The sequence below is a fragment of the Schistocerca piceifrons genome, chromosome 3 (assembly GCF_021461385.2).
Source record: "Schistocerca piceifrons isolate TAMUIC-IGC-003096 chromosome 3, iqSchPice1.1, whole genome shotgun sequence".
Classification (NCBI taxonomy): domain Eukaryota; kingdom Metazoa; phylum Arthropoda; class Insecta; order Orthoptera; family Acrididae; genus Schistocerca; species Schistocerca piceifrons.
Window position 1 is genome coordinate 733,105,298 of NC_060140.1, and position 19,301 is coordinate 733,124,598.

The following is a 19,301-nucleotide window of genomic DNA, read 5'->3' on the forward strand; positions in this document are numbered from 1 at the left end:
ACAGCTCCCCCCATTGCCATGGTTCCGCCTCTGAGATGTAAGTGTCTATTGGTGAACCAGTATCTGGATGACTTGGGATGGGTCATTTACCATGACCCAATAGGTTTCTTTTTTGCTGTCGTGTAATATCTATTATTATTTTTTTGTTTTTCTCAAGGAGAGGACAAGTAGTTTATTTCAGTTTCTATAGTAATGGATGGCTGCAAATTGACTCCAAGTAGTCGAACATAACCGTTTCGAGTCAATGGTCGGTTCTATTGGACCAAAGGACCCAGTGTATTCCATGTAAACGATGCCCTCACCATTATTGAGCTTGCAGGGTGCGTTGTTGACAGCTTGAGTCAATGGCACATCACAAACAACTTTAATCTTGGCACAATTCAGTGCACCTGAGGAGGAGAAGGCGTTCGCGCTTTACAGTGTATAAAGCTGTTGATAATATATCTATTACTACGAAGAGCGGAGTAGGTGCGCAAGTTATTCGCATGGTCCTTCAGTGTTTTGTGGATGCGTACTGAATTTTACATTTACTAATACTGATGCTAGTGCACATGTTAATGGTTGGGTTACAGTGGCTCTAGTTCGTGGTGGTAAGGTGGAGACAGTATCAGGGCTGGAGACTTTTAACAACCGAGAAGTTATTGCTTATAGTACATTTCAGATATGTGAAGTGTATAACAGATATCGTGGTTCATCTTACTATATGTCTACAATGCCATTGGTTCTTAGGACAAGGAATCGTCGTAAAGTAAATGAATCAGAGTCTGTGTCCGTGTGGGTTAAAAGTGCACTGAATAGTGCCAAGATTAAAGTTGTCGGTGACGTGACACATTACTATAGAAACTGAAATAAAGTACCTGTCCCGTCATACGGCCATGATCACGTCGGAAACCTTTTCAAGTGGATCACTGAGTACAAATGACAGCTTGGCCAATACACTGCCCTTTTATACCTTGTGTACGCGATACTTTCGCCATCTGGAAATGTGCATATGTCTACGCCATGACTTTCATCACCTCAGTGTGAAATACGCAATGGAATAACGCTGAATGACTTGCGGTTCTAAGTATGTGCAAAACAAAGAACCAAACACACAGAAAAGCACAGTTTCTCTTTTACATATTCCATTACGTTTCTTTACCTACCAGTGATACCAATACTACCTGTAATCTTGTCATGTACTACGCCACTTATGTAGTCTACCAAAACTGCCGAACCGTCATTTGGGTAGAGTGCTGTTGCATTCCCGCCGAGCTAAACGTACTGCCGCAGAACCGAGAGCCAGCAAACACTACCGAGCGTAAGGACCAAGGCAGATTCACGCAGTCGCGCTCAGCGTTACGTTCACCTCTCCACCTCTTCGCGTGGTGCCTATCGGGACGCGCAAAATCTGTCACCCAGTGCCGGAACAGCAAAATCTCTGGCGCACTCGTAGCTCATCTATAGGACCTACAAGCCGGTGCTCGTCTCACTTTACTTGGCGTTTTTTGCTGATAGGTAAACTTATTTTGAGTCAGTCAACTGTACATTGATTTCGACTGTCCGTTGCTCGCTTGCCATCCTGAGATTACTTGTGTTAACGTTTTTTGTATAAACTGCTGTACTTACTCTTCATCCTTGTACACAACAGGCATATCCCACATGATAGGTTTCATTGATTTATGAAATTTGAAGATTATCGTTACTGTATTACAGATTATCACAAAACATTATCAAGGAGCACTTTACCAAATTCGTTAATAAACTGTATTGTTCGCAAAAGTTTCACTATCGAGCATATTACTTAGCGAAGCCCTGTAAAAGGTGCAACCAAGCGGCTGCCGACCTCTCAACGAACTGCCGTGTTGTGGAATGCACACTCACCCACATCCAGAAGCTCTGACGTGTACGCAGTTCGACAATGCTACAGCCCTGCTGGTTCCAGCCTGGTACGTTCCAAGTCACAGGATAGAAATATGGCTGCTGTTGATTCTACAGGATAAAGCAGCAGAAATCGAGGTGTGAGCTCTGAAAACGCTTTGTAACGCAAAGACGTTGGGAAAGCGATATACTGCGGCACCTTTCACTTCACCGTCTGGTCTATGTCGAAGTCAATAGAGACAGACCACCAGATGAAGTGGGGAAGAGGCTGCAGTCTACCTGAGGAACCACTGTGGTGGTCATCTCAGCTGATTCACGGAAACCACACAAAACCAAAAATCTAGAGGCTGAACAGGGATCTGAACCGCGAGGTTTCTGAATGCAAGACGGCTGGCTTCACCATTTCTTCACACCGTTCTTGAAATATGTAACTACAGGAATAGTGTAATGTGAATTGTCAATGATCACATTGGGATGCATGTTGCATTTTCTTATCGGTAACCTAGGGAATTAACAAGTATGTTAAACTTAATTTTTAGTGTTTGGGTGCAAAAATTGCTGCCTTATTATGAAAGAGAAGAGACGATAGCAATGGGTTACTTTTGATTCACCTCATTTTGATGTCGATGCAGATGGGCTAACTCGTTGTCGTATAGTTTTTTTCATGCATCTGCATATACACCTTTGCCGCTCCAATGACGCCAACAGTTGTTAATGTTAGGGATTAGAGATAAATCTGAGAGAGCCAATTCAGGATGTGGGAAAGAATCTGAAACCTCATTCATGCTGTTTGTCCACGACCGAAACCATTTATCAGCTATGTTGCTTTGATAACATCACTCAGTTCTTTCTATAGAGAAGCATACGATTTGCTTATAATGACTTCGCTGAAGAACTTATCAGCAGAACACCTTTCAAAACTTACAACATGAGCTTGATATGAGCTGAGGTGACCTTTGCCTTCGCTATGCCAGAAACTGACGTTTGTAATGAGGTGGGTAATGAAAACACAAAACGTGTGGTATTGAACACAGTGTGTTAGATTATGCTGCCAGTTACGAACTTGTTGAAATTTCTGAAGGGGTGATAGGAGTTTGTATAATCACCATGAAAATTTATATGTGTAGGATTGAAAATCATAGAAGACCGAAAAAAATTTGGTTCATGTTTTCAGCTACACACGACCCACATTGCGACCTAAGTCATAAAATTGCACATTAGAATACAGCAATGTACAGCAGCTTATAGGAATCAAAATTACAGATCCGAAATACAAACTACACATGAAATTATAACATAGTTGAAAAGTATATAAGAAGAATTAATTAAAGGATACGTAGCATAAGAATAGGCATAAAGACTCAAAACGTTAGTTTTTTTAATGGCAGCATCCATACAGAACGTATAGGCAAAATAACGTTACATCTGTTACATCTTCCATAGCCAATTGAGGAAAAGAAAGTTCATAAAACTGAAATAGGTACATAAAACTTTCAATCCTTAATACAAAAATTACGATGGATCGTTTGTCTCCAACGCTAACAGTGTCAACAAACACGACCATGAAAATCCTTGCCCGTATCCAGAAAATGATTCTGCTACGTCAGCAGTACGGAGAAGAGTAAGCACTGATGACCGAACAACGACAGAAAACATCAAAGAACAGTATAACGACATCGAAGTTGGTGGCAAGGAGTAAAAGATGAATTCTTCGAGGCACAGTGTTTCTGCAGAGAATGCAAAGAGGAGATGTGCCAACATGTTGTATCTGCTTCCTGATGTAGCTACGACGAGCTAGACCAGGCTCATACAAGAATTGCGCCTGGCGCAAGGCAGTGTAGTTCAGCACCCCGTCCGCGACCGTGTGTCGCTAGTGTCGACATAGGAGCGAGCGAGAGAGAGAGCTGCAGAGCCAGTGAGACCGCACAGCACTGCTATGCGCTGGACTGTCCCGCGGTCAGATCTGACGTAAACGAAATATTCTATTTTACAAATAATTTTATGTAAGGGATATAGAGTCTCATTGTTACTGTTAGTAGTTACAAGTAAGTATTTTTTGTTATACTTCGTGCTACAATTTTTTGTATCCCTTTTCAGAGTTTAGAAAACGGATTCTTAGTGTGCTGTTTTGTACGTAATAATTTTAACTGACAAAGTTTGAAACTTATTAAAATCGAATTAAGGTCTTACAGTCAACATTGTTAAAGAAGACATTTAACATTTTACACGTTTTTCTTTTTCGAGGAAACAATTTTGTTTAGGCTTGGTACAATATTCCGTGAGACTGTTAACCTCAAAGAATTGGCCAAATTTTTATCGCCAAGGAATGAACGATTCTTAGTCTTAACAAGTTACACCTAAGAAAGCGGTCCTTCAGGCGGATATGGCACTGTAAGTCAATCAGCTCTAGTTGAAGCACTTGTGAGACGTCCTCTGCCCCAAGGGAAAACGGGCGAACAAATATATCTATCGGCTGGTGTTCGGGCGGTCCGCACGGCCAGCTAAGCGGCACGGCTCGGCCAATGCAGCGACATACGAATTCGCCCGGGGCGCTGGCCGCGGGCGATCGCGGGCGCTGGCGCCCCAGGGGCACAGTTTGGACGAGCCTGAGCTAGACTAATTGAACAGAACAATAAGACAAATTTTCAGAATGTCAGTGTGCTGTCGCTACGGACAGACCAAGAAAGGAGCGAGTCAATAGACAAGAGATGCTCCACTATTGACTAGCAAAGGGATCGTGGAAGTTACAATGCAGTTCCTGGATCCAACAAAACACTGCTTGCTGGGAGCAAATACAGCCAATCGCACTGAGTGGAGCAGTGGTTACTCCAATATCTCATCGTTCTAGCGATGTGGAGACAGAATCGGACTTACTGACAAAAAAAGTGAAGCACCCATAATGCGAGGAAGTAAAGAAATGAAACTTCACTAATCGAGAGGGTATGTGATGTTATTATGGTGATTGCAGAATCGAATCATAAATGCAAGGAATTTGGCAGCGTGCGCCCACTTGTCAGTACGATGTTGCACACCCTCGTGTTCCGATGGGTGCACTGATTGGGTTGATTAAAATGTCATAAAGCCGTTGTACCCTCTTCCGAGGCAGACTGGTCCACAACTGTTGTAAGTGGTAGTTGGCATCCGAGATACTGGCACTGGAACGAAGCTGACGTCCGGGCTGGTCACAAGTTCTATAGGGGACAGATCTGGGATCTTGGTAGTTACAGAAGTAACTCAGCATCACGAGGACGGTTCATGGAGATACGTGTCATGTCTGAACAGTCACTGTCCAGTTTGAAATCGGCACCACGATACTGTCAAATGCGAGCTAATATGTGAGCACACAGGATGTCCGCAGCATATAGTGCTGTCAGGGTTCCCTCAAACACTACCAGCCATGATCTGAAGTCATAACCAGTTATTCCCCACTCCATGACGCGACGAGTAACGCCGCTGTGTCTCTCTCTTCCCAGCTCGCCGCCATAATCAACGATGATCATATGGGATAGAGTTGAACCAGAATTCATCGCTGAACACAATGTGACACCAATCATCAGAGGTCCATGCTTCCAGATCACGAAATCACTCCATATGCAGCCGTTTGTATTTCGGTTTTAATGGCAGCCTGCGTATAGGACGGTAATTCCCTAGTCCAGTTGCTCCTAGTCTCCAACCAATGGTGCATGGTGATTCAGAATGTTGCAGGAAGTCCATTAGTTTTTCTTGAAGACAGGCACAGATGTGAAGCGGCTACGATGTGCTTGGTTGACATTAAGGCGATCCTTCCTTGTGATGGTCAGGCGTGGTCGACCAGAAGCTTGGGGACGACTATGCCTGCCTTCACTTTCCCAAGAAGTCCAACATCGGACCACTGTCACATCCAATGCCGCGTAAATCACCAACAAACTTTACATATTCACATACTCCTTTACCTTTAACCCAAATGAATACAGACTCATTTACAGATATTTTTCTCTTATTACGAGTATATAAAGACAATGCAGAAGAATGTTGTGGCCAACTCGATGTTCTCGATGGTTTTATAAACTGTCTGTTTAGAACGGCGACGAATTCTCCTGTAAGGCATCGTGGCGGCGTTCAATGCAGTTGCCTGTGCAGCAGCAGCAGCGCGAATGAGCCTCTGCGCGGCTCTCGCTCGCTTATATAGTATATGCAGTAGCTTGGACTTAGAATATTTTCACAGTGCCAGCGGTGCGTTATCCCGGACGCGCACACTGGGTGTTCTACATGTCTTACAGGAGAATTCGTCGCCGTTCTAAACAGACAGTTTATAAAACCATCGAGAACATCGAGTTCGCCACAACATCTGGAGACAAGAAGAACCGCATACCAGTTAAGAGTGTTGCTGCTACTGCACTTGTCGACGGACCTTGTGTCTTCTGTGGTTGTAAACTTAATTTTAGTATTGACATTAATGATACCTTTGATCATGGTAATGATTGGCTCACTGTAGCCATTGTACGTGGAGGTACGGGAGTTCCTAACGTACCTGAGCTTGAAAGTTTTGTTGATAGAGACATTATAGCCTAACATACCTACCATATGGCAGAACTTGCTAATAAAGACTTCGGTAAATCTGCTTATATGGCTTCTTCTGCATTGTCTTTATATACTCGGCCGGTATGTAAATGATCAGAGTTGCAACTGTCTGACAGGTATAGCGGTGACAAAAGTTGTGTTGTTCGTGTTTACTGCTGTTACCAGGTCTGGTATGGTATATAAGGGGCATGAAAAACTTCAGATATTGAGTGATCACTGTGAAGGACACGTGTATACCACGTACTCATGTGACACAGCGTCATCAGCACCTAACATAGTTTGAAAGTGACCAATTTGTATGTCTGCATATGGCCGGATGGTCGAATCGAGCAGTATCGAGATTTACGAACAACCATGTGTACTGGGTGCTTAACTTTTTTTATCAAACAGTGTATTTATCTGGGTCATAGTTCTGCCTTCGGCAGCTGCGACTTCATTTGTGAAGGAAAAAAAAATAGAAAAATAAATAGAAACCGTCTCTCACTTGAGCATGGCCATTAGCCCTCTACAGAAAATACATACTCAGCACGGCGGGTGGAACCGCAGTTCGCATCTCGTTCCTGAAGCCTCCGAATGCAGAGCGTCGAATGAAATGTCACTTCGCTTTCTGCACCTGGCCTTTGGCTCGCAACTGTTGCTCTTTCAGGCAGTTCTGGCTTTTTCCGTCAGTAGGGAATTGGGATCACGTTGCTTGCGGGCATAACTTTGGCCCCATACTGAGTTTTCGGTCAGCAGCTTAGTGTCTACCTTAGTTTCCCACGCTGCATAGTTCGCGGCAGAGACCTGCAAAGTTTGTGTCATCTACGACACAAATGTTAGAACAGTGAAATCGCAGACGACGGCAGTTCATAACTCAGAATTTAGTTTTTCGGTGATTTCTCTAAAACGCTGAAGGAGAATTCCGTCTGACAAACCGACTTGTATCAAGGTGTGCCAAGGTCGACACCATGAGCTGCACTTCAGGAGTATTTATTTGGTAAGACAGTGTTCAGACATACAGCTCACTATCGGTTCAAATAGATACATTTGAAGTGCAGTTTACTGTGTACAATAAGATGTCCTGCATCAAATGCATACAAGCTGTGGGGCGCCCAACGTGCAAAATTTTAACTTTTGGTATAATTGTTGTAACTCATCTGTTTTACAATTCAGTCAGTTTGCATGTAACCTCATGTTGGTTTTTAATATGATAAATGTCAGATGACTATTCCGTTTTGGCAAAGCAACTTTGGAAGATATATTCATCATTGGGGGTAGTGGCCGTTATTAAACATGAATAAGACATATTATTGTGACAGTGACGGCTAACTACCACCTACTACTGATTCAAAAGGAATATTGTAAATAACTTGTATTTATTGTAAATTATCTCACGATAGAAGTTAGATCAAATTGAACAAATCATAAATGAAAACAAATTAAACAAATTGTACACAGTTCTTAGATATACTACACTGGTAAGATTGGCTCTCAGCTCTTAATGTTAAGTTGATGCGAAGTTAGATTTAATTATGCCCTTGGATAAGCAAATGGTAAATGCGATCTGACTACGTTCCTATAATCTCTTTTGTGTCTGAAATAATACGCACTTCGGACACCACCACCACGAAACAAACCAAACAACATGCAAAAAGACAAATAACCAATAACGAATCGTAAGCAAAACTGCATGGATGCTCAGTGGATGGCAAGAACACGATCCAGCAACTATTTCTGAACTTTACTGCAAGTTTTACAATACCATCTACCAGAGTGCTGGCTCCGTCGATACTGCTGGGGCGACGACTGCACCTGCGAAGTCGCTGAATTAAGGTAAGTCTCTCAAATATCTTGAGGAGAATAAACTACTCAGAAACTGCTAATATCACAAGCCCTATATTTCCTCTAAATGGTATACAACGCTTTCAAGACTGGCTCAACAACCTTTAAGGTGCAGCCCAGTGTGTCTTGTACTAACGTGCAATACCAGTATGATAGCTCTGTGCACTGGTTGACTACGTTCAATGGTGACTGTCAGCCTACAAGGCGGAATCAACTGCAATTATACTAGTAGTCAATGCAATGCCTATCGTGGACACTGATGTCCTACTGTGGCTGCAGACTCCGGATCACACACAGCACAGTCTTCAGAATCGAAGTCCCTATCTCAGAGCTACCGAACTTTGCGACTGTCCACTTTCACGGCACAAGACGCTCTCCCACCTGTCGCTCTCTGCACGATGCTCTTGCGACAATCTTGCCGCCAAACTCTAATCAGCCAATCCCGACGCTGCAGAGGCTTCCCACATCTCCCTCGCGGAGTGATACAATTTCTTCACCTATCCAAAAATTTCTCTGTCCAAACAGCAGGCGTTGACCCTCAGCGTTTCCTGCACTTTCTTATGGACTGCCCAACCAGAGCTCGGCCCATTTGCCGCAAAAACAGCGTGCGACCAGGCGGCGCCAGCGCGTACGTTGGAAGTTCTCTGTCTGCTCGACATTTTCCCTCTCTCTCTCACCTGGCACCCGGCGGCGTTCTTTTTGATGCTTGCAGGTCAGTGGCCGCATCCCCTGGGACTCGCGGCCCCTGCATAATGCTCTTCCGGCGCTCACCGGCCTTCGCCTCCCCGCCCCCACTGGCAAATCCACTTTGCTTACACCTACAGCATGCAACTAAATATTATCATTACCAAAGCCCGTATTATTTCGGACATGTGTCTGATCATCACGTATCTCTCTTTCTAATCCACATAATAAGACTAATTAACCATTATATGTGTTTATTTACTCCAAATATGCAGAATAATCTGCGAAATGTATGTCACAAATGAAAGCCACCTTTCAACTTTGCCATACGGCTCACACATAGATTTGTTATATCAATGAAACAAGTGTGTGACAATTAGTGCACACAAATAGTGCCTTAGGCCCACTATTCCTATTTATTTTACTACATATCCATCACGTTATTCAGCTACCATAAGCACCTTCATTCAAAATTGCAGATGGCGTAATCGAGTTGGTACGTATATCATGACCGACCAGTACGAAGTCCACTGAATCTGTCGTACAGGGGGTGGAGTAGGCTTACGTACACACCATCACCAAAGTGGCATATCACTCCCCAATTACTCCATCAAATGTAATTACTCAACACTCACCCCCTTCCTCCCCCCCCCCGTACCCCAAAACAATGGAGACGTAGCCAGAACCTCTATTTGACGAACTTAGTTAAAAATTGATTACATGATCAGAAATTTAAAAAAAATTAAAAAAGGGAAATAGCTAGATTGAAGTTAGAAATAGTAGGAATTAGTGAAGTTCGTTGGCAGGCGGAACGGGTGAATACAGGATTATAAATACAAAATCAAATAGGGGTAATGCATGAGTAGATATAATAATGAATAAGAAAATAGGAAAGTGGGTAACCTACTATGAACAGCATAGTGAATGCATTACCGTAGCCAAGATCTACAAAACCAACACCCACCACAGTAGAACAAGTATATAACTCAACTAGCAGATAAAATAAATCATTCAGATAGTTAAGGGAGATGAAAATTTAGTTGTGGTGGGCGTCTGGAATTCGATGATGGGAAGAGAAGGAAAAAAGCGTGCATGAATATGGATTTCGGAGAAAAGAGAAGCAGGCATGTGGATATGGAGAGCTCCGATGTAAAACCAGTCCCCTGCAAAGAAAGGAAAGCTCGAAGGTGAAAGGATTATATAAAGTGTCTATAAATGGGAGATGAACTTGACGGCAATATTATAGAAACGGAAGAGAGGTGCAGACACCGGAAGGTTCCATATTGGTTATACAATGCTAAGACAGTGATTTAAGAACCAGATTTTAAATTGTAAGACATTTCCAGGTGCAGATATGGCTATAAACTGTAGATTAAAACGGAAGAGACTTCAAAACGGTAGTAAATTAAGGAGATGGGACCTGGATAAGTTAAAAGAAACAGAGGTTGTTGAGAGTTTCAGAGGGAGCATTAGGTAACGGTTGACTAGAATAGGGGAAAGGATTACAGTAGAAGACGAATGTGTAGGCTTAAGAGATGAAATAGTGAAGGCAGCAGAGGATGAAATAGGTAAAAAGACAAGGCCTAGGAGAAATCCTTAGATAACACAGGAGATATTGAATCTAATTGATGAAAGGAAAAGATACAGAAATGTAATTACGTCTAAAAAATATGACTGACCGGAAGTGCGAAATGGCTAAACAGGAGTTGCTAGAGGACAAAAGTAAGGATTTGGAAGGATGTGTAACTAAGGGAATTTTCTATAGGAAAATTAAAGAGGTCTCTGGAGAAAAGAGAAGCAGCCATATGAATGTATGAATATGAAGACCTCAGATCGAAAACCATTCCCCAGTCCCTAGCAAAGAAGAGAAATCTGGAAGATGGGAGGATTATATAAAGGGTCTACACAAGGGAGATGAACTTGCAGGCGATATTATAGAAATGGAAGAGGACGTAGATGAATGTGAGATGGTAGATACGATACTGCGAGAAGAATTTGACATAACACTGAAAGACCTAAGTCGAAACAAGGCCCTGGGAATACACGACCTTCCGTCATAGCTGCTGATAGGCTTGGAGCAAAACTCTACCATCTGGTGTGCAAGAAGTTTGAGACAGACAAAATACCCTCGAACTTCAAGAAGAATATAATAATTATGATTACAAAGAACTCACGTACTGACAAGTGTGAAAATTACCAAACTATCAGTTTAGTAAGTCATGGTTGCAAAATACGTACACGAATTCTGTACAGAAAAATAGGAAAGCTGTTAGAAGCTGACGTTGGGAAGATCAGTTTGGATTTTGAAGAAATGTAAAAACTCACGAGGCAATACTGAGCTTACGACTTTCTTAGAAGATAGGTTAAGGAAAGCAAACCTACTTTTATAGCATTTGTAGACTTACAGAAAGCTTTTGACGATGTTGACTAGAATATTCTCTTTGAAATTGTGGAGGTAGAAGGGGTAAAATACAGGAAACGAAGGCTATTTACAAATTGTACAGAAACCAGACGGCAGTTATAAGAGACGAGGAGCATGAATAGGAAGCAGTGGTCAAGAAGAGAGTGATACACGATTGTAGCCTATCACCGATGTTATTCAATATACGGGAGCAAGCCGAAAAGGAAACCAAAGGAAAATCTGTAGTAGGAGCTAAAATTCAGGGAGAAGAAACAAAAACTCTGAGGTTTGCCGACGACATTGTAATTCTGTCAGAGACAGCAATGGACTTGGAAGAGCAATGGAAAGGAATGGACAGTGTCTTGATTCGAGGATATAAGATGAGCATCAACAAAAGTAAAACGAGGATAATGGAATGCAGTCATATTAAATCAAATGATGTTGAGGGATTTAGATTAGGAAGCGAGACACTTAAGGCAATAGGTCAGTTTTGCTATTTGGGCAGTAAAGTAACTGATGATGGCCAAAGTAGAGAGTGTATAAAATGTAAATTGACAACAGGAAGAAAAGCGTTTCTGAAGAAGAGGGATTTGTTAACATGGAATATAGACTTAAGTGTTAGGAAGTCTTCCCTGAAGATATTTGTTAGGAGTGTAGCCATGTATGAAAGCGAAGCATGGTCGATAAAAAGTTTAGATATGGAGAGAATAAAAACAAACACCATCTGAACAGGACTTGAAGCCCCCATGATACTGACCGGCCGCCATGTTTTCCTCAGCTCTTAGGTGTCACCAGATGCAGGTACGGAGGGGCATGTTGTTAGCACACCACTCTTCCGGCCGTTGCCAATTTTCATGACGGGTGCCGCCACTCCTCAATCAAGTAGCTCCTCAATTGGCCTCACAAGGATTGAGTGCACCCCACTTTCCCACAGCACTCGGCAGACCCGGACAGTGACCCAGCCAAATGCGAGGTAAGCCTAACAGTGCTTAAGTTTGGAGATGTGATGGGAACTGGTGATACCACTGCGGCAAGCCATTGGCTCATGAAGACAATACTGGCTTTTGAAATATGGTGCTGCAGAAGAACAATGAAAATTAGATTGGTAGATCTCGTAATTAACGAAGAGTATGGAATAGAATTGAAGAGATAAGAAATTTGTGGCACAACTTGACTAAAAGAAGGGACAGGACACATTCTGAGACATCAAGGCATCACAAGTTTAGTACTGGAAGGAAGTGTGGGGGGTAAAAGTCGTAGAGGGAGACCAAGAGATGAATACAATAAACAGATTCAGAAAGATGTGTGTTGGAATACTTATTTGGAGACGAAGAGGTTTGCACAGGTTATAGTAGCATGGAAATCTGCATCAAATCAGTCTTCAGGTTGAAGATTGTAATAACAAACAACATCAAAAATATAGTTATTTTAAAAAATCGGAGCTGTTTACTAGGTGTGTATTTTTTGTAACTTTTTTATTCTCGATTGGTCCTACTTCTGCATTATCTCTATTTGACTTTATGTTGGTGATCTTGTAATCACATATTCATACTTTATCTAACTTTAGCCTATTCATTCCCTTTTATAAATTATCTAATCCAGCTATCCAATTTAGGGATCTAACATTCCAGACTCATATCTGTAGAATGCCAGTTTTGTTTTTCCTGATGACTACATCCCCCTGAGTAGTTCTGGCCCGAAGATCCGAATCAGGAACTGTTTTACCTCTGGAATATTTCATCCAAGAGGATGCCGTCATCATTAAGCCATGTTGTAGAGCTGTGTGCCAGCTGGAAAGAAATTAAAGCTCTTGTTTTCATCTGTTTGGAAAACCAGTACAACGACCATGGTGACGAATGGTACAAGGCCAGATCAGTCAGTCATCCAGACTATTGCCCCTGTAACTGCCGAAAAGGCGCTGCCCTCTGAGTGGATTGGGCTGGCATCTTCCTCGATACGCTTCCTTTGTAGTTGCACCTGCGGTATTGCTACTTCTATCACTGAAGCATGGGAGGAAGTTCCATGGTTCATGAGGAGGGTTAGTGTGGGTAATAAGCGGCTTGTAGCTGGGAAAATGTGATTCAAAAGTCAGCGGAATAGCTAAATAATTTATTCAAACAAAATGATTGGTTTTTCGAATATTTGAAGATTTAACTTGCACATGTTATGCTATTTGACTGGTGCAGATGACAGAGGGTAATTGGAAGATTTGAGAACGACAAACAGTGTTCTGAGCACTCTCAAGGAAATACGTTAGGTAGTGCCAGGATGTAACTTATATTCAAGTATAACGTGTTGACCCTATGTCGCTGTTTGACCCCTTTTTCCGGTATTTAGATATCTAATACAAATAATTCACATATCATTTTACTGGACAGAATTAATGGTATGATAGCTGCTCTATGTGCAATTTACTTTCGTTGTTGCAGCTACCAGGAGAATATGAAGCGCTTTTCAGCCGTCTACCGGGAGCACCAGAGCACGTCCCTGGAGAATGCAGTGTGGTGGGTGGAGTACGTGATCCGCCACCAGGGGGCGCCCCACCTGCGCAGCGCAGCCCTCGACCTGCACTGGTGGCAGCTGCTGTTGCTCGACGTCATTGCCTTCATACTGGCTGTGGCGGCCTTGGCGGCGTTTGTACTACATAAGTTGATTCGGTGGTTGTTGACTTTGCTCTCACGACCCAGCAAACAAAAGGAACAATGAGACTGTTGCAGTAGCACATGTTAGTGGTCTGACATACACCAAGCTGACTACAGATTGTCTAGCAGACTAAAACTGTACTGTGAAAAAAATAACGTATGTGAAACGTAAAAAACAGGTAAAGACTTTGGTTTAGTTAGAAATATGTGTGTGAGGCTCATATCCTAGTTTTTCAAACATAGATTTCTTAAAAACTTCCAGACATTGGTCTCTGGAAAGAAATCAAATGTTGAAAGTTTCATATCAGCGCACGCTCCACTGCACAGTGAAAATCTCATTCTGGAAATCAAATGTTGAATGTTATACTTCATGAAAAACTGCTTTGTTGATGAGGTTAACTTAACTTGTGAAAACCGAGATATACTTCTATAGTTCCTGTGAATGTATAGTACAATGTATCTGGTGTGTACATTATTTATTACACGATTTTTACCGTGTTTGAAGTTGATAGTGAATTGTTTATAACTCGAAAACGCGGCGTGCGAACTGGTGGTGGCTGCTATATCAGATGGTTTGGATATCGATATGTGTTATAGGGATTGTACAGTTACACCACCGACAGCGCGCAGATCACTGCGTTTACACAGTGAGGGGCGCTATAAGCCAGGCACACACCTCGACTAAAGACACGGAGGCCCACATACCAAGAACTCCTCCACATCTGCCAAAGACAGGTCGCTACCGGACTACAACCACGTTGGTGGACAATTGTCAATCCTATGACCAAGGATGCTTAACTTTTTGGACTACTTCAATCAAACCAGGCAGTCGCAGCAGACTCAGCAGCAACAACAACAACCTCAACATAAACAGCTCCGTCCACAGCCACGACGTTTCTCCCAGACTCAATGGCGGACTTTAGCGAGCCCTGAACCACAACCACAGCACCTTGAAAACGACTTTACAAACGACATGGGCCCCATCACACCTGCTCTTACAGATATTCGGAAACTGCAGACAAAGCTTCAGCAAAATCTTCAAAGCATACACACCCTTTTTGAATGTTTAATAAAAGCAGTCGTCTCGTTCTGAAATGGCCAGGAGACAACTCACCATTCACCTCTGTTTCTGTGTACGGAAAGCTGCACGAAAGACGGAGCGTCAAGACTTCATTTCCAACTACAGAATAGATGTATTTGTTTCCGAGACGCATCTAACGGAAACCACGCCGTTCAAACTGCGGAACATGCAGGAATGTCGGGTGGGTAGAGCTGGCGGCAGCGGAGGAGGCACTACGGTATTTATCAAGATCACCTTCACACTCTCCATTGAATACTTACGGCCTATGAAACGATTGGAAGCGACAGATATCACAGTCCGCACGGTCGTCGGGAAAATAACTCTTGTTATGACATATTTACCATCTAAAAAGGAACCCATTCTGGATAATCTCCGTCTACTGACTGCTGCACACATGTGAAAGAGTACTGCTTGGCGGAAATTTGAGCGTGATGAACATGGCGTGGCATTCCCAAAGGCCGAATCCTGTACGATTTGTAACAAAGAGCTGACGGCATGCGGACCACAACGACCAATGAGGATAGCTCGTTTTTGCCATCACATGGCCGATGTTTTAGATATTCACAGTGTAAAAAAATCTCCGTCGTAACCTTTAGCTGAAGACCATTAATGATCTCTCCTGTCATCATCTGCCAGTTGTTGGAGTCATTGAACGTCGAGCATTTCCACACAAACTTCGCGTCATGAGAATAATCAACTGAGACCAGTTGAACAGTAACAAGGTTAGACCAGCCCAGAAAGTGTGGCCAAGGAAGGTACTGACGACGCCATCCAACCACCCAGTAACAAAATCCGGTCAGCTGGCAAACAGGCATTCACTACTACAGTGAAGCTCGATCTGAACATTACACCATTTCCACCGTTGTTACAATAATTAAACATCCAATGGAACTGGAAGAAATATAGGAATTTTGTTCACAGTCAGGAAATAAACAACCTATCAAGAGAGCTCCGACAACGAGCTGTAGAATGGAGGCAGGAATGTTGGGATGATAAGACGGCACATGCCTCCTCAACACAAAAGAACAGTGACAGACTGTCAGACGCCTCTGATTATCCCTACCTGCCAAGCGTGCAATACAAGATCCGAGTGGACTTCCTTAAAACCACCAGCAAAAGCAGAGTTCTATGCAACTGTCTACGACCAGCAGAAGATGCCTCGCCCCCAACCGCCGGCCTGGCACGAACAACATCTCGGACAGGAAGGCGAACGACTAACGCAACTCCTCATTGAATGTAGATTACAACTGCTGCAAGACTGACTTACACTGGCGACCCCTCAGAGGGTCAAGGAAATTATCTGCGAAACCAACCTGGCCGGGACTATATCGGCGATGTAGACCTAAGGTATTTGCCACTAAAGCTTACAAAGCTGCTTACAAGGATGATTAATAGCTTTATTTTATTGGGCTGCTTACCAGAGACCTGGAAGATAGATCAAGTCATCCCAGTCCCAAAGCCTGGGAAATATCTTTTAAAACACGAAAATTATCGCCGGGTAATCTTACTATCAATGATAGAAAAAATGCATGACAGAATTTTCCTCAATAGAATTACCGCCTGACTGGAGCGAAACAACCTTATTCGCGCAGAACAGTTCAATTTCCAAGCAAAGGAACTTCATCTTATCCGGAAAACAGAATATCTCCAATCCAACTTCAATAGGTCCATCCATCACTGGGCGTCATTATAGACACTGAAAAGTCATGTGACAATGTATGATGCCTGAACCTCCAGGAGAAACTTTTAACAAACACTCCCATTCAAGAATGGAATTTTCACTCTGCAGCGGAGTGTGTGCTAGTATGAAAGTTCTCGGGAAGGAATACGGAGGTGGAAGGAACAAGGACACTCATAGTGTACTATATATTAGATAGCTGAGTATGCACTATTGTTCTTAAATGTACACAGTTCTTTTGGTATGGCTGTAATGCTCCTTACATTAAGAAAAACACAGCTCAAGTGTGTCTACTACAGTAGGTGGTATCCACTCGTAACAAAACTTAATGCCTTATCTGTGTGAATACTGTCTCTAACTATAAATAAATGATATTCTGTATTTGTTAAGACGCAGAAATAAACTACGGAAGTCATATGCCATTAACAACAATTTTACAAAACTTGTAGTTTTTCTCTTCATTCAGAGAAATCCCTCTTTTAATACTTTATGCAGCTATTACGGAATGAGGGGAATACCAGACTGTATTTTGCTATAACTTCTAATGAAGTATGTAAAAAGGATGAGTCGATATGAATAATGACACATTGCTGCAGAACCTAAAACAATAAATTTTCCTTCAAACAGAAAAAGAGCTGAGGCACACAAATGCCAGAGCTCGTCGGAATAAGTGATCCATACATTTGTAACCCTTTTCATTTCGAGTATTCTGTTGTTGACCCCAATTTTCTTACAGCCTGTGCTTTCAGCATAGTAAGTGGATACTAACAACATACAGAGTCCTCATTTATATGTACGGTATATAACATTCTGTATCAACTTTACAAGTTATTATCATTCCTGATACCTATAATTTAGTTTTAAGTATTTATGGGTGCTATCGCTCAAATCCCATTCATTTCATTTTTAAACGTTTGTTATCCGTTCGGTATTTAATCTATTATTTCTTATATTTCATCATTTCATGGAACACCTATCCTTACTTTTTAACCTACATGTATGCCCCCACATATACCTATATAATCTGCTGTTCCAGATTTCACACCATTCATAGTACATTCAAATATAGTGTTGTGCGGCAGGCAGACACTTTCGTGAAAGTAAAAATTCCAGGTTCTGAATATGATACAACAAAGATATTTCTTTTTTATGTTGTTATTACTTAAATAGTAGCTGTTCTGGCCACGGTTGGCAACTTTATTCATATTAACACGTGCAGTACTCTACAGAAGCTGACCATTCCTTACAAACATATACTGCAAATAAATGTATGTACAAATTCCGGCTTCAGTCATAAAAGTATCCGAATTTTAAATTGTGCACGATTACATTTCACAACATGTGGACCCATTTCTTGCATTTGTATCAACAAATACTTTGTCACATAAAGCACATGTAAAAATATTACGATAAAAATAGATTGTTACGAACAGAGTCGTAAGGACGCACATAAACTGACGCCAATGGCAGCAACTGTCCTCTTGTATGTTAGATAGAGAGGTAGTTAAATGTTCTGAAACCAGCTATAGCAACTAAAATACATAATCTAGATTGTGTTTTATTCAGAAGACGCCATTGTGATGTTTTCCGTATCATGAACGCAGCCACAGACCAACTGCAGTACGAGAAGTACCAAAGCTCCATTCATTAACAGCATTATAAGAAGAGTATCATACTCATAAAACGATTCAAAGAGATACTCTCTATTGATTAATTTCTCTCTGTGTCTGTATTTAAATTATCTCTTGCACAGAAACTCGATGAAAATCACAAGTTTGAAACAGAATAGTACAGACATTAAATCAAGCAGTGCTTTTATTTTCAATACAGATTTCGATACAGATTACAATTTTCATTCTTTTGGAAACAGCTAATCAGAAAACAGATAATAAGAAAAATAGCTGAATGGTATCCAAAAGTAAACAAATTAAATCTTAGTTAAACTTCTCATTCTTCCTCTTAGTTGCTTATGTGTAACTGCACTTATAGGGCTGCGTTAACGTTTTAAAATTTATCAATTTCATCTTTTTTTTAAGTGCAATATACGGTTAGGTAAAACAATGAGAACGATCTTGTTTAATTCTGGCCATCAAAGCGACTAGATACGACCACTGTACTGTCGAGCAGCGTAGAAAATTTGTATTAAATTAGTTGACATTTTCAATGATGCCAGTCGTAATGGTTACGATGGTTTGTCCTTCCTCCCCCTCCCCAATCCCAAGGGTTCAACATTCGTTTGCTGGTTACGGGCTTGGTGACTCTGGGATTTTTGAGCTGGGGACCGGTAAGCGCCGCCAGTCCTCTGTCACTGTAAGCTCTGGGCATGCTTCGGCGACCACTGCGTGTCGCAGCTGTGGAACGTTGTGTACCACAGGGGATGGGGCTTGAGACGCCCTGCTAAACCGGCAACACAGGACAGGTAGTTTAAGTTGTGGAAAGGGGCAAAAATAAGCAGCTGTCAGATACATTCGAACATGCAACTTTATTTATTCGACCAAACATTACAAGAGCCAAGAAAATTTCTAAAAAAAAAAACACAGCATTAATTTTTGGAACTTACTAACCGGCTGAACG

At 42.0% G+C, this 19,301-nt stretch overlaps 1 protein-coding gene across 1 annotated transcript in view; it reads left to right on the top strand.

Annotated features, from left to right (window-relative positions):
- Positions 1–14,032, top strand: part of LOC124789011 (UDP-glucosyltransferase 2-like) — a 64,451-nt gene extending 50,419 nt beyond the window's left edge. Inside the window, exon 6 of the mRNA XM_047256298.1 lies at positions 13,756–14,032. Coding sequence (XP_047112254.1) covers positions 13,756–14,032 — 277 coding nt within the window. The remainder of the gene's footprint in view (positions 1–13,755) is intronic.
- Positions 14,033–19,301: the final 5,269 nt, after the last annotated feature.